The sequence below is a fragment of the Haemaphysalis longicornis genome, unplaced genomic scaffold (assembly GCF_048455015.1).
Source record: "Haemaphysalis longicornis isolate Haplotype H1 unplaced genomic scaffold, Haemaphysalis longicornis Haplotype H1 scaffold_12, whole genome shotgun sequence".
NCBI lineage: Eukaryota > Metazoa > Arthropoda > Arachnida > Ixodida > Ixodidae > Haemaphysalis > Haemaphysalis longicornis.
In genome coordinates, this window is record NW_027526225.1 from 102,347,410 (window position 1) to 102,368,250 (window position 20,841).

At 46.8% G+C, this 20,841-nt stretch overlaps 1 protein-coding gene across 1 annotated transcript; it reads left to right on the top strand.

Moving 5' to 3' along the window:
- Positions 1–2,001: 2,001 nt before the first annotated feature.
- LOC144163128 (uncharacterized) lies at positions 2,002–18,886 on the top strand. Its single transcript, XM_077693942.1, has 4 exons — positions 2,002–2,160; positions 10,965–11,369; positions 12,850–13,049; positions 18,617–18,886. The coding sequence occupies exons 2-4, from the start codon at positions 11,004–11,006 to the stop codon at positions 18,867–18,869; spliced, it is 819 nt and encodes a 272-aa protein (XP_077550068.1). The 5' UTR covers positions 2,002–2,160; positions 10,965–11,003; the 3' UTR covers positions 18,870–18,886.
- The last annotated feature ends 1,955 nt before the right edge of the window (positions 18,887–20,841 follow it).

Consider the following 20,841-nt stretch of genomic DNA (forward strand, 5'->3'; position numbering starts at 1 on the left):
GTGCTGAAACATTTTGGGGCCTCGGCTAATCACAGATAGAAAGAGAAATGCTGAAACATTGCAAAACTCATCACACGGTCTGACTCTAAGCAGACAGGCAGGGGGACTTTGTGGTGTCGTGTGTGTGCTGTAGACCAGGGACCTTGAAACACTCAATATAGATTAATTGCTGACTGATGGCTTTGTTCAATTCGAACGAATTGGCCTTTTGTAACTATAGCCTCCAGTTTCATAAACAAGATTCGGTGACGGCATAGAGAAATCGCCTTCTGGGGAGTCGCCACCGCTTCATTTCTTAATAAAATCACCACTATTAGTTTGAAGCTTGGGGTAACTTTGAAGTTTGGGGTAACTGGTATCCTTACTGTTATTGGGACACAGCAGTTTTTAATGAAACATTTGTTTGTCTCCATGGCCCCTTTACCGCTGATTTGTTAGCGATTTCAACGCCAGGCATGACGAATGGATGGAGAATTGTTCCACGCTACACTCGTGACTATCAAAAGTAAAACCTAATTATGTGAAATGTTCTGGGGCGAAAAAAAAACGGCAGGCTCGTGCAGAGAAAGGTGGTTGGGAGGGGGGGAGGGGCGGTACATAATAGGTGACCGATAAAAAGTGCAATGTGTGGAAGCAATGTTTATAACACGTTTCACACTCAAGCGATGACCAGGGCGAAGACGTTTCGTGGAATTAAACCAGCGCATTAACCCGCAACGGCCGCTGATTATTGCGTTTCTAGAGGAAATGCGCAAGCAGAGGTAACTATGTCATTGCTTACTGCCAAACGAGCACACATATTGGTTGTTTTGTCGTGTGCAGCACGCGTCTTGCGCCGCACGCAACGTGAAAAAATGGTTTTTCAGATTAAGAGAAATAGAAAGGGACAGATGGAGAGAAATACACTCACACCACTGTGTAAATGAAAAGATTAAGGAGAAATAGGTTGCAAAAAAACGAGTCAAACCCTGCCGTAACCGGCATGTAGTAAGTGAAACGATCCTGGCCAATCCCCCAAGTGGGTATGCGCCACAAACTGCGCAGGAGGCCGCCTGGTTCTTGCTGCGGCAGGAAACTAAACATCCCCCTCGCGAGGGGCACGATCAAATGCAGAGCATTTCCGGGGGCGCACGACGTTAAGTAGTTTGCGTTACGTTAATGTTATTGCACTTGTTGCTGTTGGTTGTATTGTAATTAAATGAGGAGACGTAATTACGTGGTCACGTGACATAATTTATTAGCAGGTGGGTATGATTATTGTGGCGCAGTGGGAAGAGCACCATGTACCTCGCGTTCCGCCCACAGGTAGTGAATGCGTTGTATCAGCAGCTTCTTGACGTAGTTTGAATGAGTGAAGGATATAAGGCGCGTTCGTAGCCCTTGATTGTGTGTCGTTTTGTGGCGCAGTGGGTAGAGCACCATGTACCTTGGTTCCGCCCGCAGGGTCGTGGGATCGAAACCAGGCGCCGGTAAGTATTATTTTTTTTTATATAGTGTAGGGGGAGGGGTGCGGACCACGATGGACAACTAGAACGGGTGACATCGTGAGTTAAAGAAATGCTCTGCATTTAAAAGCGTAAAGGCTCATGGGTACATTGTCTGCTCCCGCGGAGCCCAGCCACTTCCGGTTCGAGAGCTCTGCTTGTTGTTTATCTGTTTCCGCCGAAAAAAAAAAAACACGCTCATGCACATTCACTGAATAACAACGATGAATCCTACTGGGGGCTCCTCTGAAAGGTAAGCACCCTGTGACAAATAAACAACACGCACACACGCGCGTGAAAGATCTCGAACCAGAACTGGCTGGAGCAGACGACGTACCCATGAGCCTTTGCGCTTTTTACCGGAAAACAAAAACTAGGCGACCCGTTCTAGTAATAACGTATAAGATATAACTGTAAAATGAAAACAGCGGCGATGCTTTACAGCTATTAATCTTATGCTTTTCATATTTGAGGGAGCAGACGGATATTTTTCCATGGTAGCCAACCTAGCCAACACGCACCTTGTTTAGCGCAGATCGCAACCTAGCAACACTGGAGCAAAAATTTGGCGCCAACGGCGAAAACCACTGCAACTGCACCTTTCTTCGAGTGTTTCGAGTTACAGACGTCTTTCGGCAACCACTCGACAGATTCCGTCGTTGAGAGCTCCCGACAAGTAAGTTTCGATGCACGCGGCATGACTAAAAAACGTGACCGGACCTTAGACAATTCCTGCACAGCCACGCCAGCCAGGCGGCGGAGCGGTGAAGGGGGGCGGAGACCTTATGTTCAGTTTTAATAAATTTACAGTTCACGATGTTGCCGCGAGGAGAAACGCTTTGTGTTAAGGCATTAATAGGAAGCTCTTCTAGTTTTGCCGCGAAAGCTGTGAATAGTTCAAAACTGGTGTGAATTTTTCGCTCCGTTTCTTGGTCGCCTGTATCATGCGCCCACGTTCAGCACAGATAGATGGGAAGTTCTGGCAATCCAGGCCGGGCCCCTTCTACTAGCGAAAAGTTTGGTTTATTTAGAGGTGCGGGCCGCGGTACGCCAGCGAAGCAACATAAGCCAAGAGTTGTTCGTTCACCTTTCTTTCTAGCTAGTGGCGGTCGTCGTAAGTGGTGAAAGTCGGCCAATAACATTCCAGTCGTTGCGATGCAACCCAAATACGTTTCCTCCCGTTTAGAGTCAACATTTGGTGCAACAATACAGGGTGGTGCGTCAATAAAAATGAGTGTCTTTAAATTTTTTACCTGGGCAAACCGTTGCTCCGTTCGCGCCCAAACTTTTCACGGAGGTCGCATTTTGAGGTTTTTTTTTCGAACAGCAAGAACAAGGACGGCATTGTCTGCTTACCCGCCGCGGTGGCTCAGTGGCTAAGGCGTTGCGCTGCTGAGCACGAGGTCGCGGGTTCGATTCCCGGCCGCGGCGGCCGCTTTTCTGATGGAGGCGAAAAGCAAAAACGCCCGTGTGTACGAGATTTCGGCGCACGATAAAGATCCTCAGGTGGTCAAAATTAATCCGGAGCCCTCCACTACGGCGCGCCTCATCGCCTGCGTTGCGTCGGCGCGTTAAACCCCACAATCAATCAATTGTCTGCTTAAGCCTGTTGCACTGTTATGAGCAATATGAAAGGGAACACCGGAACGCATGGCAAACAGCGTCGAACCAGACTCGGAGCCATACGCGGATGGCGCTGTGAAAACAAAGGGGGAAAGGAGGGCGCTATTCCAACAACTGCTGGCACTCCCAACACGCTGGCATTTCTACAAAGCAGCAGCTTTCGCCATTGCGCTGATAATACGGTATCGTTCGACAGCCGATAAGACAGTAATCGTCGCAGTGGCATATACCGATTCATTTTATTTTCTTTCATTCATTCTTTTTTTTTCTTCGCACAACCGCCTGATAGCACCCTTAGACCTAGCTCGTCCTAAACAAATTGTTCATTTGACTCCACGCACCCAGTTGTCAGTGGCACCTTGAACAGCGGCGGCGCTTGAACCAATGACGAGACAAATAGAATAAAGAAAAATAAAAAGAATCGTATATAAATTGTCTGTCGTGCGACTTTGTTGCACCAAGATTGTTCAGAAAAATTCACGTCGCACACCGCAGTGGCCCACGCAGAGCAGTCAAATGTGATTTTGTTGCCTCACGATGCCTCGAGTGCCTCTTAAACGACGGGAAGATAGAATAGAAATGTCTAAAAGAGGTTATACGCAGCGCAACATTGCTCTCGTGACAGGCCGGCCACAGAACACGGTCAACCGGAATACCCAGGCTTACCGAGATGAAGGACGTGTAAATGATGCGCTGCATGCACCACAGGCGACCTAGATCAACAACGAACGACCAAGACCTTTGCATCGTGACTGCCGTCAACGACAAACCATTTCAAAGTGCAAAGGACGTTCGAGGTGCTCTTGGCCTGGAAAACTTGAGCGACAGCACGGTACAGCGAAGGCTTAGAGAAGCAGGACTGCAAAGTCGCATCGCCACCTCACTGCAGCCAATAAAGCAGCTCGCCTGAGATTCGCTACTGAACACCGCAACTGGAGTGAGAGCGAGTGGAAGTGTGTGGTTTTCTCTGACGAGTCCACATTCTTGAGCCGCTGGGACCACCAAAAGAGAATGTGGCGGACCAAAAACGCCCGCTTTAGTCCACAGAATATCCAGGAGGTGTCAGCCAGCGGACACGTGTCTGTGAACGTCTGGGGGGCGATTTCCCATGAAAGCCTAGGCCCACTGGTGAGAATTGATGGGAGGTTCATCAGTGCTGCGTATTGCACTCTGCTCGAGCACCAGATGATCCCCTACGTGTTGAACGGGCCGCACCCAGATGGGTGTTATTTTTTTCAGCTGGACTTGTCTCCCATTCACACATCGAAGGACGTGGCGCACCTTTTGGAAGAGCGAGGGGTAATGCAACTTCAGTGGTGCGTGAAGGGTGCCGACAGGAACATTATAGAGCATGTTTGGGGCCGTATGAAAGAACCTTTCGAAGTTGTCCCTGGAATTGGCGAATGCCGACCAACTATAGGAAGCAATATAACATGAGTGGAAGCGCCTTCAATGGGATACCGCATTCATCAAGGAAATTCTACGTGTCTGCCTCGAAGAATGGAGGCCGTCGTGAAAATCAACGGTGGAATGACGCGTTATTAAGCTACCAACGAACAAAACAAAGGACAAGCATGAGCTGGGATGGCGCTATTGCCTTATTTAATTAGCTTTTTCTATATTCGGCAAGCACCAATAAACCTAGTTTCTACTCACCCTAACAGCCCATTTTTCCTGCTTTACAAGCTTTACCGTAAATCACTATCGAAATCGGTTCATGCTGTTGCCGCAACTGATGTAACAACTTTAAAGAATGATGTCATTTCACGTCTCAGCCAGCTGAACTGCGTGACATGCTGTTTTTTTATGTCCATCGATAACGATATGGCTTTTACGTCGGTAGTCTGAACATGGCCTGAGTATATAGCAGTGCTACCTTTTGTAACGATTTGGCTCAAGATGTTACCAGTTGCGCCATATCTAACAGAGTTATCAGTGTCTGCTGGCGATTTGCACGGCGGTAATGCGAGCGGTTGTTAGAACAGCGACACCCTTTCCACTTTGTTTCCGACGGCGGCCACTGCGTATCACCCATATCTGGGTCTGAGGGTTTTTTCTTGGCGTTCCTGTGTTCCCTTTCATATTGCTCATAATAGCACATGGTGCGAATTTACGTGCTGCTGCGGTGCCGCTCATGCTGCAAAACGACCTGCTTTCGTAGCTTCGGCAGCCACGGAAATAGATCGTTTTGCCACATAGCGCCGCCGCAGCTTCGATTTCGTAGGTAAACTTGCACCATGTAAGATGGGCTTCATTCAGCAAATAAATAAAAAAACGTACAGTGAACTGCTGTGCCAATAGCTCCAAGCTGTGCCTGGAGGGTCATCCAGCTCCATGCTGCTCCAAAGGCGCGGTAATTTGAATAATTGCTCCATGTCTGCTCCAAAACAGTTGCAGGGCAATGATGGTTTCTCTTAGGAACGAAAATGAACTTGAATGTAATACTGCCATTTTCCGTGAGGTGACAGCATCTGCTATTTTTCCACTGTTGTTCGTTGACTCGCAGATTTGCCAAGAACCTCTAGTGCAGCAGAAGGTTTCTTACATAAAGTCTGATGGATTGGGCCCTATTTCAAGGGTGTTGTATTCCAATAGTTGAATACACTCGCAGTCCTTTTCACAATCCAAATTGACGAGACACCAATTCTCGAACAGTGCTGCCAACAGCTTGATGTACTCGTGAGATACTGTTCTGACCAACAAAAAGAGTTGTTGAACATTTGCAATCATTCCACCTGGCATCAGCAAGAGCAGATGTTCTCCTCAATGAAGTGAAGGAAACAGTACAAGACCTTCCAAGAGAGAACCTGTTGTGTTTTTACAGCTACGGGCCTTGTGTAATGAAGAGCCTAAAAAGACAGCTGAAAAAACATGTCAGCCCTGCCCTTCTCCATATTAGGGACTGTTCGTTGCACAAAGTGCACAATTCCTTTGGGCATGCACTAGCTGCATTGGGCAGTGATCTAGAAGCAGCACTTGTGGATACTTATTGCTTCTTCAGAAACTCTGCATCACAAAGTGAGCATCTGAAAGCCAGCCAGAATTACCTCCACCTACCTGAAAATGTTTCTCTTTGACATGTGGGCTCGTGTTGTCTGACACTTGGCCTGCCTTTTGACCGGCTCGTTCGACAGCTACCAGCAGTGAAAGAAGTGGTGCTGCTGTCCAGTCGCAATGCTCATGGTGGTGTTTTCTATAACCGCCTGAATGCATCTCGCATAGATAAAGCTTTTCTGTCCAAGGCACTTTTCTTGTGCAGCTGTACCAATTTGTTTGCCGGGTTTTTGACCCTGTTCCAAAAAAACAGCCACTTTTATTTGTCCTCTTTTCTGAGATGGAAGTTTTGATCGAGACGGTCCTTGGATGTTTTTTGCTCTGAGAAGTCTACCAGGAAAGTCTGAAGAACTTCTTGAAATTGATCTACCATCCAACTGGAAGGAGCACGTTGATATCGGCGCAGATACCGAAGTTGCCCTCACTAATTTGGCACCGCATGAAAAGAAACAGCTTTGAGTAGGAGCAAAAAAGCTTGTACCTCAAGGCTGCAAGATACCTGTTCTGCAGGGCTTCCACTTCGAAAAAATCTGCGCTGAGGTACCTCAACTAGCCTTTTCAGTGTAGAAGGTTCTACTGCATCCATGAGGAACTTGGCTAAGAGCTTCTCCAATAATTGCTCCTCACCAGGTGTCCTCTTTAATGGATGAATTCAGCCTTGTTGCGACCAAAAACATTGACTGTATAGCCCTTTTGACCGTCTGGACGAGTTCTGACAAAAAGATCTTTGAACTAAAGCTAGGTGATGGGGCTTCTAAGGTAACTATTACTGGGAGCACTTGTAAAAGCGGTTAAGCCTCTCGCATGGAAGTGCAGTAGGGAGAGGCTTCAGTGAAACTCGGCGTATTCTTCAGGACCGAACTAGTTTCTACATTTCAAGTGTCAAGAGCCTTCGGTCTATAATGTCGTTGTCAGAAAGATTTGGCCGCAATGCAGCAGCAGTGCCCGTGAGTAGAGAGCTCATCGGAGCTGTGAAGGGCTCTCAGAAATGTCAGATGCAGCGACTTGAAGGCGAAGCATTGGAAGAACCATATGAAAAGAAACCAAAGCCAGGTGATTCCAGTGCTACAAGCAAGGCTGTCAAACACCAAGAATTGCAGGCTGAAATCGAGTCAGCTAAGACGACGTTGAGCAATGCTGATCTGCAAAGTGGCCAGAGTGTTCTGAAGGAGGGCCAAAGGAAGTTCTTGGAAGCTTTTTCAAACTTGCACTGTTTGTTGAAAAAGAGGTCCTAAACTTAGTGCTGATTATTAGGCTTACGTTTTGCTTGTACAGTGTTTGTTCTTTGGAACTGGTGTTTTTCTGCTTCAAACAATTTTTTTGAAAAACCAACCAAAACCTTCTGGTGCTTTTATGGTCTGTGTGGTTTGCTTTTTTTTGCGCAGTCTTATTGCCTGTTGAGGAATTGCACAGCTGCGAGTAATAGTCCTTACAAGACAAATAAAGTGGTCCAATACAACCTGCTCCAAAAGCTGGAAATTGCTCCAAATCCTCATTTTCGGTGCTCCAAGCGCTCCTCCAAGTCTGTTCCACCTCTGGAACGATTTTTGCCTTTCATGCTGAACTTGGAACGGTGGCGTCACCTGCCGCGTGCGTAACGAAACGCGCAGAGCCGGATGCGGTGGATGATTAAAAACCTGTTTTGGTCACTGTTTTACAATGATTACAAATAGTTTCATAACCACTTATAATAGCCATAATAAATGTTCTCATGGTTCATCATTACCAAAGGCGTTGAATTTCTCTTTAAGTGCGGAGCACTTTAGGGGCCTGGCCTGGCCTTATAGGACGTTTACAGTGAGCAGCTAGGCCCCCCAGCCAGATTGCGCTAGCAGCGCACTCTCCATTACTGGCCTTTAACAGTTTCAATTTACCCCATTGACTGCGCCACCCACTCGAAGTGCGTCATTGGCAAAATGCGCCAGGAACAAAGAAAAGTCATAATTTAATGTTGTCAATGCGGTCGGAGTTGATGTTTGGTGCCCTGCAATGGAACAGGGCGTTTGCGGAAGCGCCCCAATGCAAACATGCAAAGTCCTCGTGTCGCAACCAAGCATGATTCAATCGTTCGCTCCCAGAGGTTCAGGTTCTCTCTATAGGCCCGTCGTGTCGCGCTTATAAGTTATGACAGATATATCAGACTAAGTGTGATAAAGCAGCGAAAAATACTATGCATTTATCGAGTACACCTGTGGCTCGGAACGTATTCTCAGTTTGCGCCCTCAAAGAGCATAACAAACCTTGCATCGAGGCCACCAGTACTGATCTGTGAAATCTCGAGCAATGTATTTTGTTGCGCAAGTCGTGTTAAAGTTGAGGCAGAATATTTTAACATCACATTTTAAAAATATTCCAACGTAGCACCACAACTGAAAGGCTGCCCCAAAAGTGAAGTTTGTCCCTTCAACTCTGACTAATCGATCCTACGTAGGGTTCCAGTCTGTGGCACGCATTAATTTTGAGGCAATTAGGCCAGTCAAAATAGAGATTCCTGCCGCAAGTCCAATGCATGAACGGACGAGTAAAAATGAAACTAAGGAGGACCAAAAATTGTCACGTTGCATATGCTGCCAAACTAATTCTGTAATGGAGATGCAAAATGATCCTCACATCGACAGCCTTATGTGCCAGGTCGGGAAGAAATGTTCATATGCCAACAAAGCTTGATCACTGAGCATTTGGGAACTTCACTGTAGGCAGCTGCATGAGTGCGCTTAAAGTCAACTGCCACGCATATGCAATTTATCGTCCACTGTATGCGCCATGTGGCAGTTTCAACTTGTGCATTTACATATCCGCAAGTTAGCTTGCACCGAACAGGACAAAGCTGATGATGCGGAACAGGTATATACAGTTGTAAGTCAGGCGACAATTAAAGCTGAGCGCTGCAGCTTTTTCATCGGACACTGAAACATGAAGCGGCGAACTGTCAGAAAACATAACGCCACTAGAAAGCGGTAGTAGCTCTATCATAGTAGCATGCTGAGAAGGCACCCATTCCTTTGCATTGCTAAAGGCACCTGCAGATAGCTACAGGAAAAAAGGTTTAATGATCAGGGCCAGTAAATTCTGCTGCGACTGCGAACACCAAACTCCCGTACTGTCATTCCTGCAGGCCCGTCAAGTGGTAATTTGAACACGCTCAAAAACAATTCCTCAAGGCACTTAAATCTGCTTACAAACTTTAAATGCGAAAGCAGGCTTCCCGTGGTGGTGCTTATCAGTGCCTCCTTTACCGCTACATCATGTTTTGCACCATTTTATTTATTTATTTTTTTTGTCTGTTGGTACTCCACGCTGTATTTTTTCTTTTGTGCTTCAGCCGTCTTTGTATTTGTGTGGTCAACTGCACCTAGCTGGTACAGAAACATACAATGCACTGGCTTAGATGAGCCATTAAACAATTTCACGTTAATATTGGGTCATGTGTTTTCTGTAGTACCAACAAAACGGGCTCCAGGACCTCTTTCAAGGGGTCCTAACGTTTCCAATGTACAGAAATAGTGCACTTGTTTAGCTAAAGCGTCAACGACGGCGTCCGTGCTAAATGCAACTTTTTAATGCGCAACAGAAAGCCCCCAGTTTCGCTGCAGTGTTTGAAACCACTTTTCGTCGCTTGCCTCGAAACTTTGCCATTATTCTGCGTGCTTAACATATCATCACTACGACCGCTGCGGTGGCACTGCCAAAGGTGTTGTGCTGCTGAGCCCAAGAACGGGTGTTTGATCCTGGTGGAGATCCACAGGTAGTCCAAAATTAATACGGAGCCCTCCACTAAGGCGTCCCCTAATTGTAGTTTCAGTGTGCTAAACCCCACAATCGTATCACCACCACGTCATGGATAGCTTTTTCATGCACTTTCACTGAGCATAAGTGCCCTTGCATCGTCTGCTCACTGCCTCCAGGCTCTGTTGATATACAGCATGCTTACACGCTACCGCACTGGTCTACAAGCACTACTGTGCTGGTCTACGAATTGGAAAGCGTACTCACTCTACTGATTGCACTTTATGCTGCACGTACTGGTTCGCTTGGCAAGACTTCGAAGTGTAGCGTTAAGCCTAGGAATCTTAAGCTTCAATGCATACCCAACAGTTGCTGCTGTTAGTCCGGCAGTGTTTTTTCCCATAGAGTAGCACATACCCACCACAGTGTTAGTGGACCCTTTACAAAAAACCTGCGCCCATACTCTGTGTGTATACTGTCAGGACTACCAAGGTATCACCAACAGTGGGTTATTGGAAAACGCTACGTGAGCAGAAGTGTATGCTGCTTTTCCACGATATCGCATTAGGAAGCCTCTTGCAAACGCAACGTTCGGCACAGTCAAGAGTTCTCTATAATTTTTTGAAGCAAGATGTCTATGCCGTGCTGCCCTGCAGTTGCACACAATGGAGGGGTAGCTGCGACAACCCGGCCGGGATAACCTTGTTGTGAGCACAAAAGGTTTGAAGGCTATTTGTGGTGTTGCGAGAGTACCTATAAAAAGGCGCTGACGTGTGCACATTCAGGCCAATGTTGCCCCTAGCCAACACGGTACTACCTCTCACAGCATTATGGAGGGCTGGTGGGGCATTTATATATTCTCTCTTGATGTGCGCGTTAATCCTTGCAGAAGAACGCAATTATGTCCGATTGTTATAGTATGCGAAAACTCCGTTAGTACAGATTGCATTAGCGAGATTCTCGCAAGAAGATTACATAGGGTGCTTTGTGACCTCTATAAATGTTGCGAAGTAAATTTAAAGGAAGTCACAGAATTCTATTTCTTATGTGCACAATTTCTTGTTTTCGTATTCCTAGGGAAAACCTGACCGAGTTGGTGGATTCGGGGAAAGAAGCATGTTTCGATGCGACCGCTGTTCGCGGGATTTTCTTCGCGAGACCAATATGCGCAAGCACACGTGTCGACTGCCTGGTGAGCGGCCCTTCAAGTGCCACCTCTGCCCCGCGGACTACACCGAGGAGAGGCACCTTGAGCGCCACCTGTCGACGCACACGGTCGAGAAACCGTTCAGGTGCCACCTCTGCCCACGGAGCTTCGCTCACGACTATAGCCTTACTGTGCACCTCCGCTCTCACCGGGACAAGCGGCCTTGCCAATGCCCCCGGTGCCCCAAGGCGTTCAAGGCAAGGGGCGACCTGATCACTCACCTCCAAAATGTCCACAAGGAGGCCACACAGCCGGCTGACGTGGCTCGCTTAAAGGTTTGTATGCAACATTGTTTTGCACGAGTTCCGTGCCCGTGACCCGTCGCGGTGGCTCAGTGGCTGTGGCGTTGGGCTGCTGAGCCTAAGGTGGCGGGTTCGGTTCCTGACCGTGAAGGCCGCTTTTCGAATGGAGGCGAAAAGCAAAGACACCCGTGTGTTCAAGATTTTGGTGCAAGTTAAAGATCTTCAAATGGTCCAGATTAATCCGGAGCCCTCCACTACGGCGTGCCTCATCGCCTGCGTATTTTCGGCGCGCTAAACGCCACAATCAATCGGTCAAATTCAAAGAGTGTGCTTGCTTCAACATTGCGACACACACAAACTACACTGCCAGTGCTCCTGTTCTTTAAAGCAGTGTGCCCTGGTTCCTATTACAAAAACGTTCAGTAGAGAAGGATCTTTCTGGTTTCAGGAACAGTTAATTTAAGCTGTCCAGCTTTCAGTGCTGATTTTTGTCCTTTCACCACGTAGTGGAATGGACACTGCACAGGCACTATGTTGGCCCACTGAATTTTAAATGAGGGAAATAAGTGATTATGCCAGCAATCTGGGACACTCGGGAGAGAGGTTGATATGCATGCATGTGACTAAAGTGCTTGGAAAGTAGGCACGTAACGAATGAGATGAACAGGGTGAAGCAAAGAAATGCTTGCGTGCGTCCTTTTTTTTTGCTTCGCCCCATTCCTTGCGCAATTCGCCTTGTTCATGCTGTTATTTACACTTTTAAAGACGATAGTCTTTCTTGGGATACTTAAGCGCAGAAATTTTGGTCTGTCTGTATGTCTGTCTGTGTCTCGATTCAGCCACCCGGCCAAAGTAAAGCAGAAGCTTCGCAATAGTCTTGTATACTCACAGCTATATCTAAACGTCAAAGCCCGGTGTCAATGTTCGTACTTGTCAATGTTGTTGAAGAAGAACGAGACATTGCGCGAATATAAGGCGGAAAATCAATACATAAGTGATCCTTGCAGTGTCCCTTTATTAAAAAAGTCATGGATGCTTTGTTTTTGCGATTACAAATTAAATACTACATCAACTGCAGAAAACCGTCGCCTGTTGTTGCCCGAGCCACTACAGCTCCTGGCGGCATTTAAGAAATCAAACGATAACATCAACGAAAGGTTCCACTAGATTGTTTCTGCGTTCCGCTTGGAACGCTCGTGGAGCAGGGCAACGTGGTTCTATAAACGTTGTAGTAGGGTGCCTCGATTCACGCGCATCTCCGCCGCACTTCAGCGCTGGCATCGAGGCACCCGGCCTGGAGCAGTGGCACGCGGTAAATTTAAATTGACTTGACCAACCTCTACCATGCTATCTTGGGAGGAACGAGACGGGAGAGGAACAGCATGAGAGGTGAGCGGGAAAGGCAAGGGATGCGTTCACGTGGCAGGGGCGTCATTCAACTATAGTCTTTCGTCGACATTTGCAACAGAAGGAGCAGATACGCGGCCAATTTTTTTTCTTTTCCCGCACGCAGCCTGGCCGGGGGGAGGACGGCCTGATCCGGTGCCCCCACTGCGGCAAGACATTCATCACCAAGTGGGGACTGACCAGCCACCTGGCCGTGCACGCGAGTCGCAAGGCCTACCACCTGTGCAACCTCTGCAAGGAGGGCTTCGCAGAAAAGGGAGCGTTGCAGCAGCACCTGCTCGCACACAGCCACGAGCAGCTTCACAGGTATGCACACTGCTGCTGCTGCCCCTGCAGGAGCGGCCTGTTGTGACAGTTATGTCGGCAGGAGGGCGCATGAACGACAAACCTGGCCTCCTTGATGCACCCTCACTAGTGCCACCTAGTGAGGGTGCATCAAGGAGTGCCACCACTTGGAACCCTCTTTCTGTTCTCTCAAAAAACTGCTAAATAGGCTTCGCTGTTCGCCTCGACGGCCAAGGGGTAGAGAGAGAGAGAGAGAGAGACAACTTTATTACGCAATAATGCGAGTGGTTCCTCAGTCCAGGTGCCCATGTGCTGTCCAGGCTGCCGTACCCTGGTCACAAGCAGGAGCTGGTCCTCAGGTCGACAGCTGGACAGCAGTGTCTCCCACTGCTCAGGGGAAGGGGACGGGTTCAGGGGCGGAAGGTCCAAGTTTTTTGTGCAGTCGAATAGTATGTGTGTCGGAGCTTCTGGTTCCTGGCAGAATTTACACCTATCAGAGTGCTGCGTAGGAAAGAGTAAATGCATACGGATGGGGTGGGGAAAAGTGCCTCCTTGAATTTGTCTGAGTGTGATTTCTTGGCTTTTGGTCAGAGATGTGTGAGGGCTGGGGAAGGTCTGTCTCGTGAAATCACCCAGGGCTAGAGTCATGGGTCTGGAGTCCTGGTTTCCAACCCCATGGATTCCAATGCTTTTCGTAAAACCGACAACTTAGTTTTTTTGTTTTGTTTTTTTCCTGCACCATGTTCTCTTAGGTCGGTTCTCGCATTCTTGTTGAAAATGACAGTTTTATCGTACCGACACATTTATTTGTTGTTCAATGCTTCTGGTACGATGCAAAAAACAGGCGAACATGGTGTGTCTAGGCCAGGGGCGTAGCCAGGGGGGTATTTCGGTGCCACAACACCCCCCCCCAAATTCTCTGAGTGCCAAATCCCTCCCTACCCCTTCACCCTGAATCTATATACTATAATGTAAAAACAAAAATAAGAACAGTGTTGGTTTATCAAAGCCAGAAATGGCTAAAATTTTGAGGGTTCAGGATCTCTTTATTTCTCTTTTTTTATTTTTGCTGGCAGTGTATAACAGCCCCAGAAGAATATTTCTGGCTACACCACTGGTCTGGCCAGCCAGGTGTGTCAAATACACATTCAGGGTACCGTCTTGATTGATAAAATATTTTGTCACATCTTTGTATCGGTATTGCAACATGGGGCATTTCACCATAGAAGGTAATGCGACAGAACTCTTGTTGAATTCCAATCGCACATACGAAGCAGTTTCAGCAGTATCAAATTTTGTGCTTCGTTTGGAGCAACCACATCCAAATGGCAGATTGAGAGCACCGTCCCAGTTAAGGTCACTCTGGGAACAAGAAAAGTTGCTCCCCCAAAATCAGTGGATGGGACCGTAGCTTGTGGTACATTTTTTCTCTCGCCTGTCGTCGTTCGTGTATGCTTCCATTCTGCTTCTTTTTAAAGGGACAGACAACCTATTTTTGTCGAGTATATGTTCTCTAGCTCGTATGAAAGCCAGCGTTTTACATTGTGGGTTAACCACAAGGAATTTATAAACAAATTGGCGGAAATAATTTTAATTTGGCGCCAAACTTTTCGAAATCTGAAAGGTGGTGGATTGTAGTGTAGAAATGTGACACTAGATTGCTTGTCCTTGTCACATGACCTGCAAACCTCGCAGCTACTGAAACTGCTGAAATGTTTATTCACTTATTGCAAGCCTTTTATAAAAACACAAGTATTTGTATAGGTTCAAACATTCTTTTGAAAATTTTAAAGCGGCGCTGCCTTCGCTTGTTCTTTTGGTGAGCTTTCCCTATCCACACTCCTTACGCCAATAATTTTCATAATTGTCCGCCCTCCTAGCGCGGATAACTTGAAAAGGGACAGACTGGTCAGTACCGCAGAAACACTGAATGCAAGAGGCAGTTCATCGTAGTAAAGAAAACCTGCCCCATTTCGAAGCATCCATATTTGACACAGCCCTTAGTCGCGTTCTTTTGGCGAAGTGTCACAGGAGTGAACATTGTTATGCTGAACAGTATTTCCAAAACTTCCTGAAAAGGGCGGCGTTGCCACATTAAAGATTTAGCAACTGACCAGTGGTTAGCTTGTTAGTAGTTCGTACGGAACAGTTCAGTTTCTGCTCTGTTGTAACTAAATTAAAAATGCGTGTGAATTATTCCATTCTGTTGCTGCTAATTTTTCTAGCCCCACACCCCCTGTCAGATCTCCCTAATGCCATTTCAGCAAATCTGGCAGACATGCTGAATGAACCAGGTGTATAAATGTGCCATCAATGTTCTTTTTTTTTTTCTCCTGCTGCCTGCAAAGAAACTGAAAAATTGCCCCCATCTCCCCGCGAGGGAACCCTGGTCTGATGCGGCGCATGCATACGCGAAATGAGACAGTACACGTGTTTTAGCGACCACCACCCAGCTCTTTATTACATTTAAGAATTATGACTTTATGGTCAGTAAAGTGCACAGTGAGCGGTTGCCGCAGCAGTGGTCGAATCTTGGTTTCATCGTCGATGTTCGAGAAGAACGAGAGCGAGCGCTGACTGAACTGCCGCGGAGCGATACCCGCTTTATATTCACAGCGCTTGAACGAGAGGAGACCGCGGGAGAGAGTCGCGCATGCGCGCACATGCGCACCGGAGCAGCTGTTAACGCAGCGTTAACGCAGTGAAGCGCGCGCCAGCTGTCGTTATGCTAATGCACCGGAGTGTTGCACACAGCTGTGGGAGAGGCCAACGGAGGAGAGTCGCGCATGCGTAGGTGGCGTGTGGACGGACGCCGACGACGCAGGAGGGACATGCCTCAGAGCAAGAGATGCGCCCCATCTAAACCGTTGTCAATGGCGACGTTAGACTTCATTGAAACTGGGAACGGAAAAAGTGCATGCAGGGATGCTTTTAAAAGTGCCCAACGCAAAGGCTTCTGGGAAATTCCTGTTGTGATCACACCTCAGTATTATGCATGGTGGGAGTGTATGCATTCTCAAGGCAGTGTTGGAGCACCTGCTCTTCGAATGGTCAGCATGCTCTGCAGTGGAGCCCAGGGAGCTCTCTGTATCTGCCAATGGAATTCGTCTGTCTGCTTGGCTGAGAACTGTGGGGTTCGCGACTAGATATGGCCTGTATTACTGGGCTAGTAAGCCAGAACACGAGAACCAGAGCTGCAAACCAACCACGTGGCGTCGCGAGGACGTCGCTGAGGGTCCTATGGACTCACCGGAAGGTGCCAATGATGAGCTCAGAGGCAGGAGGAGTCAGTGAAGCACGCTTTACGCAGTAGGTCAAATGTAAACCATGTACAAGAGAGCGGTTGTTTCAGCTTGTACGGAGGACTGAGTCCTCATGAGCTCGTTAATTAAGTCGTCATAGGCCGCTGGCTTGGTTCCTGAGGGGAGACTCTCCTTGCCATGTAGTCGAGGAACGGAACGTTCCTTGTGCGACCCGCCGCGGTGGCCCAGTGGCTAAGGCGTTTAGCTGCTGAGCACAAGGACGCGGGTTCGGTCCCCGGCCGTGGTGGCTGCTTTTCTGATGGAGGCGAAAAGCAAGAACGCCCATGCGTTCAAGATTTCGGCACACGTTAGAGATTCCCAGGTGGTCAAAATTAATCCGTAGCCCTCCAATACGGCACGCCTCATCGCCTGTGAAGCGTCGGCGCATTAAACCCCACAATCAATCGATCAATCAATCAATCACTCAATCACCGTTCTTAGTGCGACTGGGCGGTTCAACTGTGCGCGGAGAAAAAGCCTGGTAAGCAAGACATCAGCATTGTAGTCCCCACAGAACTTCGATGAAAAGAAAAAAAAAAAAAACTAAATGAAATACCAGAGAATCTTTCCTATACAGTATAGCCCACTTATAGCGAACCCGGTTTTAACGATATAGCGGCTATAACGAACAAATCTTCGTTTCCCGTTACCATTAGTATACATAGTTTTTCTGTCCAGATATAGTGAAAAGCGGATATAACGAAGTGATTTCGGTTTCCCGTTGTGTTCGTTATAAGCGGGCTCGCCTGTATAACTCTTCCTCTTGGTCAGAGATAGTCGCCTCTGATAAAAGTGACAATTACGCTCAAAAATGCTGGGAAGCACTCTTGTTAAAGCCTCCAATTGGAGTACTTTATTTTGTTTGTTTTATATAGCATGGTAGGCGATGCATCTGTATAATACTATCCTGTCAGTTTTGGTGCTGCATTGGTGCCAGGTTCGAATTAAATTTTGAATGTAAGCATAGGAGGCTCACTCAAACCATAAGAATATGTTTAATGTTTGAAGCCTCTGTGAGGCTATTGCTGTAAGGGTTGTTGTGGTGTGTGTGTGTGTGCGTGATGTAGATGGGGAACACCGCAGGGGTCAATAGCCTTAACAGTACATTCTGTGCATGGTTGTTGTCATCGTTAATTAATGAACTGTATTAGCCTTGCATGATTTTCCAACAGCTCATGTTTATCACTACGCACAGGAAATCACAAGAGTCACTTGGGCTTGTGTCTTTTAATAACTGGAGGAACGTCTCTCCTTGTAATCCAGTGGCATTTAGGGTAATATGATCTTGTCCAAGAGGCATGCGGGGCGGCTCTCCTTCAAAGTTCTTTAAAGGAGCCATGAAGACAAAATACAAGTCTGTTTTATTCGAAAGATTTCGTGTTCTATAGTGCCCCCAGCGCTTGTCTGGAAGCAAACGATGCTTTAGTCACTGAGAAATTAATCAATTTAAATTTAAATTTTTATTCTCCCGCCGAATCATGTGTTTTAGCGACGTCTGCAGTGACATCACAAGAACCGCCCTCCAGCTGATTGGAGAGAGTCAACCTAGATGGCATTACCATGCAATGAAGGGATGTTTTCTGCAGTTGCTTTGTTTTTGACCGTTTTTGTACCTGGATTGCTTTTGTTAAAGTAAAAAGTAATCGTTTTGTGAAACATGGTGTTCTCTCGACAAATATGGTTACATTGCTTACGCCAATCAGCCAGTGTCGTCTGAGACAACCCCAAAGTGCCACAGTGCTGTGCAGCTAAAACAAGCATAGTGCGTGCAGTACCAATAGCTGTACGCATTGGTACTTCTATGTTTACGTGTGCATTCGTAACTACCCCACCATTCTTACTGGTATAAAAAAATGTGCCCTAAATGTAAGCGCAAATAGCTCGTTCGGCAAGCTTGTAAGCCCTGTCTAATTTGCTTTTGCTTTTGCTGGCCTCCTCCAATCGCAGAGCTGGTGCGCATGACATCCTAGGTTTTGATGCGGGAATTGAGCTAATGAGTCGCATGGCCATTCCCTTTTTTTCCTAATTATACAGCTTATTTAGGCGAAGTTTATGGTAAAAGTGGTGTCAGCATGATTCTAACGGGGCAATCTTTTGAATGAACCAAATTTGCATTTTGTCTTCATGGCGCCTTTAAGCAAAACTGACCACTCCATCGCATGTTGTCGGCATTCCATGAAAAAATGTCCGATGTCACCTGTTACACCACGCGATGGACGGAGAGGCGAGGAGATAAATTCATCTCTTATGAAGACTTTGGATGCAGAAAATATTTCTACATTGCAGGTGCAGCAAGTGCTCGTTCGCCGCCACCTGTCAAGGTGACCTTCGGCAGCACGCGCTCACTCATGTGGGAGAAAAGAATTACGCCTGCAACATCTGCGGCAAGGCCCTAGCCTCCAAGAGGAGCCTGCGTGAGCACTCTATGAGGGCGCACACTGGCGAGCGGCCATACACTTGCTCCCTGTGTTCAAGGAGTTTCGTTAGAATGAAGGACCTCAAAATACACCACAACCGGCACAACAGAGTTGCTAAATAAAGGCTTTGTCGTAAGAATGCTGTGTCTGTCGTAAGAGGTTCGCTTTGCTGAGCAAACGTAAGCGTGCCAAGAAGCACGAAGGAAAGCACACAGAAGAGGTAAAAAAGTAGTACAGTTAAACATCGTTTTAACGAACACAGATATAGCGAATTATCGGCTATGGTGAACTAAATGCGAACTTTGGTTGTTCAGGCTTTATTTCAATGACACTTGTTCTTTTATAATGAAACTGTGAGAGCCGCGCTCAATATCGGATATGACGAAGAAGTCTTCAGCCAGGAGGTTGAGAAGCTACTTGGAAAAACCCTCCGGCATCCGAAACTGCAGAAGCATAAGGGCCCTTTTGTTCGTAGACACTGTGGAAAACTCCATCCTGCTCAGTACTGTGAGTAGCCACCAGATGAAATCACATCCTTCGTCAAATAAATGAAGAGGCAGGCCTGTTTTGTCAAGTGAACTTAGTTCTGTTGTAATTTCACGTACTCTTGTTCCAGTTCATTGAGCTCGAAATGCAACAAGGAGAAAGGTAAGGGTTGCCTTGTTTATAGTGGGTTTGAAGCCTTTAAAAAATGCATTTCTGTATCAAGTATTTCTGTGCGAGTCAGATTGACGACTTCTTAGAACCGATTTGTTAGATCGAATATAGGATATAACGAACTAAATTGCTGTCCCAATATACTACTTTGTTATAACGCGGTTTAGTTTGGTTGATTAAAAAGGCTCCTTCGTCCCAATAACGACAGCACCAATTTTATCTGAAGCTTCAAATAATCTGGATGTTAAAGGAAACAAATGAAGCGGTGGCGACTCCCCAGTGGCTTTCTTGCCGCGTATTTATGACTCCTCAGTATCTTGTTTGTGTTCTTGGCTGCCGCTGACCAAAGCCACCGTCACGGAATGTGACCTTGCGGTTTAGTGAGGCCTTAAGTTCAGTTCGATCATGCCACTTGAATACTAGCATGCAATTAACACACTGATAACTGTGTTTTCATTGTTCTCTATGTTGCATGCTTACTGACGTCATCTACATGTAGTGCGAAATTTGAAAGCTTGTATATTTCTTCAGTTTTTTTTTTTCCATGTAAAAACTTTTAAAGCTGAAATTCAACTCGGTGCACATTACCAAGGGCTAGTTCATTAAAATTAGACCAGTCTAAATGTCTCGTTCAGCCATTATTTAGACTTCTTGCCGGGCGACTAAATCGAGGGACATACAGGCACTCATATAGACTATAATTTTCGTATTAAAGTACCCCGAGAAAGACTTGAGTCTAAATGACGGGTGGGCATTTCGTTTCACCGTCAACGCCAAACTGTGGGCCTTGGGCCGATATGGTCCTGACGGAGCACCGAGAATGGCACGAGGGAGCAAACTTAGCATTCATTGCGATGTTGCCCATAGTTACCAGCTTTATGCCCATGGGCTGGCGCAGAACACATTTAAAATTAAAACGGGCAGCATACTCAGTTTATGTTAAAGGAGCCATGAAGACAAAATACAAGTTGGGTTTATTAGAAATACTGCTTAGTTCCGATAACAATGATGCCAATATCACCGCAATCTTCGAAAAAATAACGGAGATATTAAAGAAAACATGTGAAGCAGTCGCGACCCCCTAGCCAATTTCCCGCAACTTTTCTATGACGTCACGGAACCTTGTTTGTGCGATTGGCGGCCGCCTAACTGACCTGTCGCGACGACACATACTGGACGCCTGTAATGGGGCCTCTAGTTCCATTTGACCGCATCACTTGAATGCTAACGTGCAGTTAACGCACTGAAAATTATGTTTTATTGTTGGCCCGTTTGACGTCATTCTTGCTCATAACACGTCACTGTGGCGCAAAATTTGAAAGTTTTAAATACTTCTTGCTTTTTTTTGTTAAAAAAACATCTTCTGTGGCTTTAATGGAGCTGAGTGAAATACTGAATCCTAGTTCTTCCAAATTACACGAAGTTGTATTTTCTCTT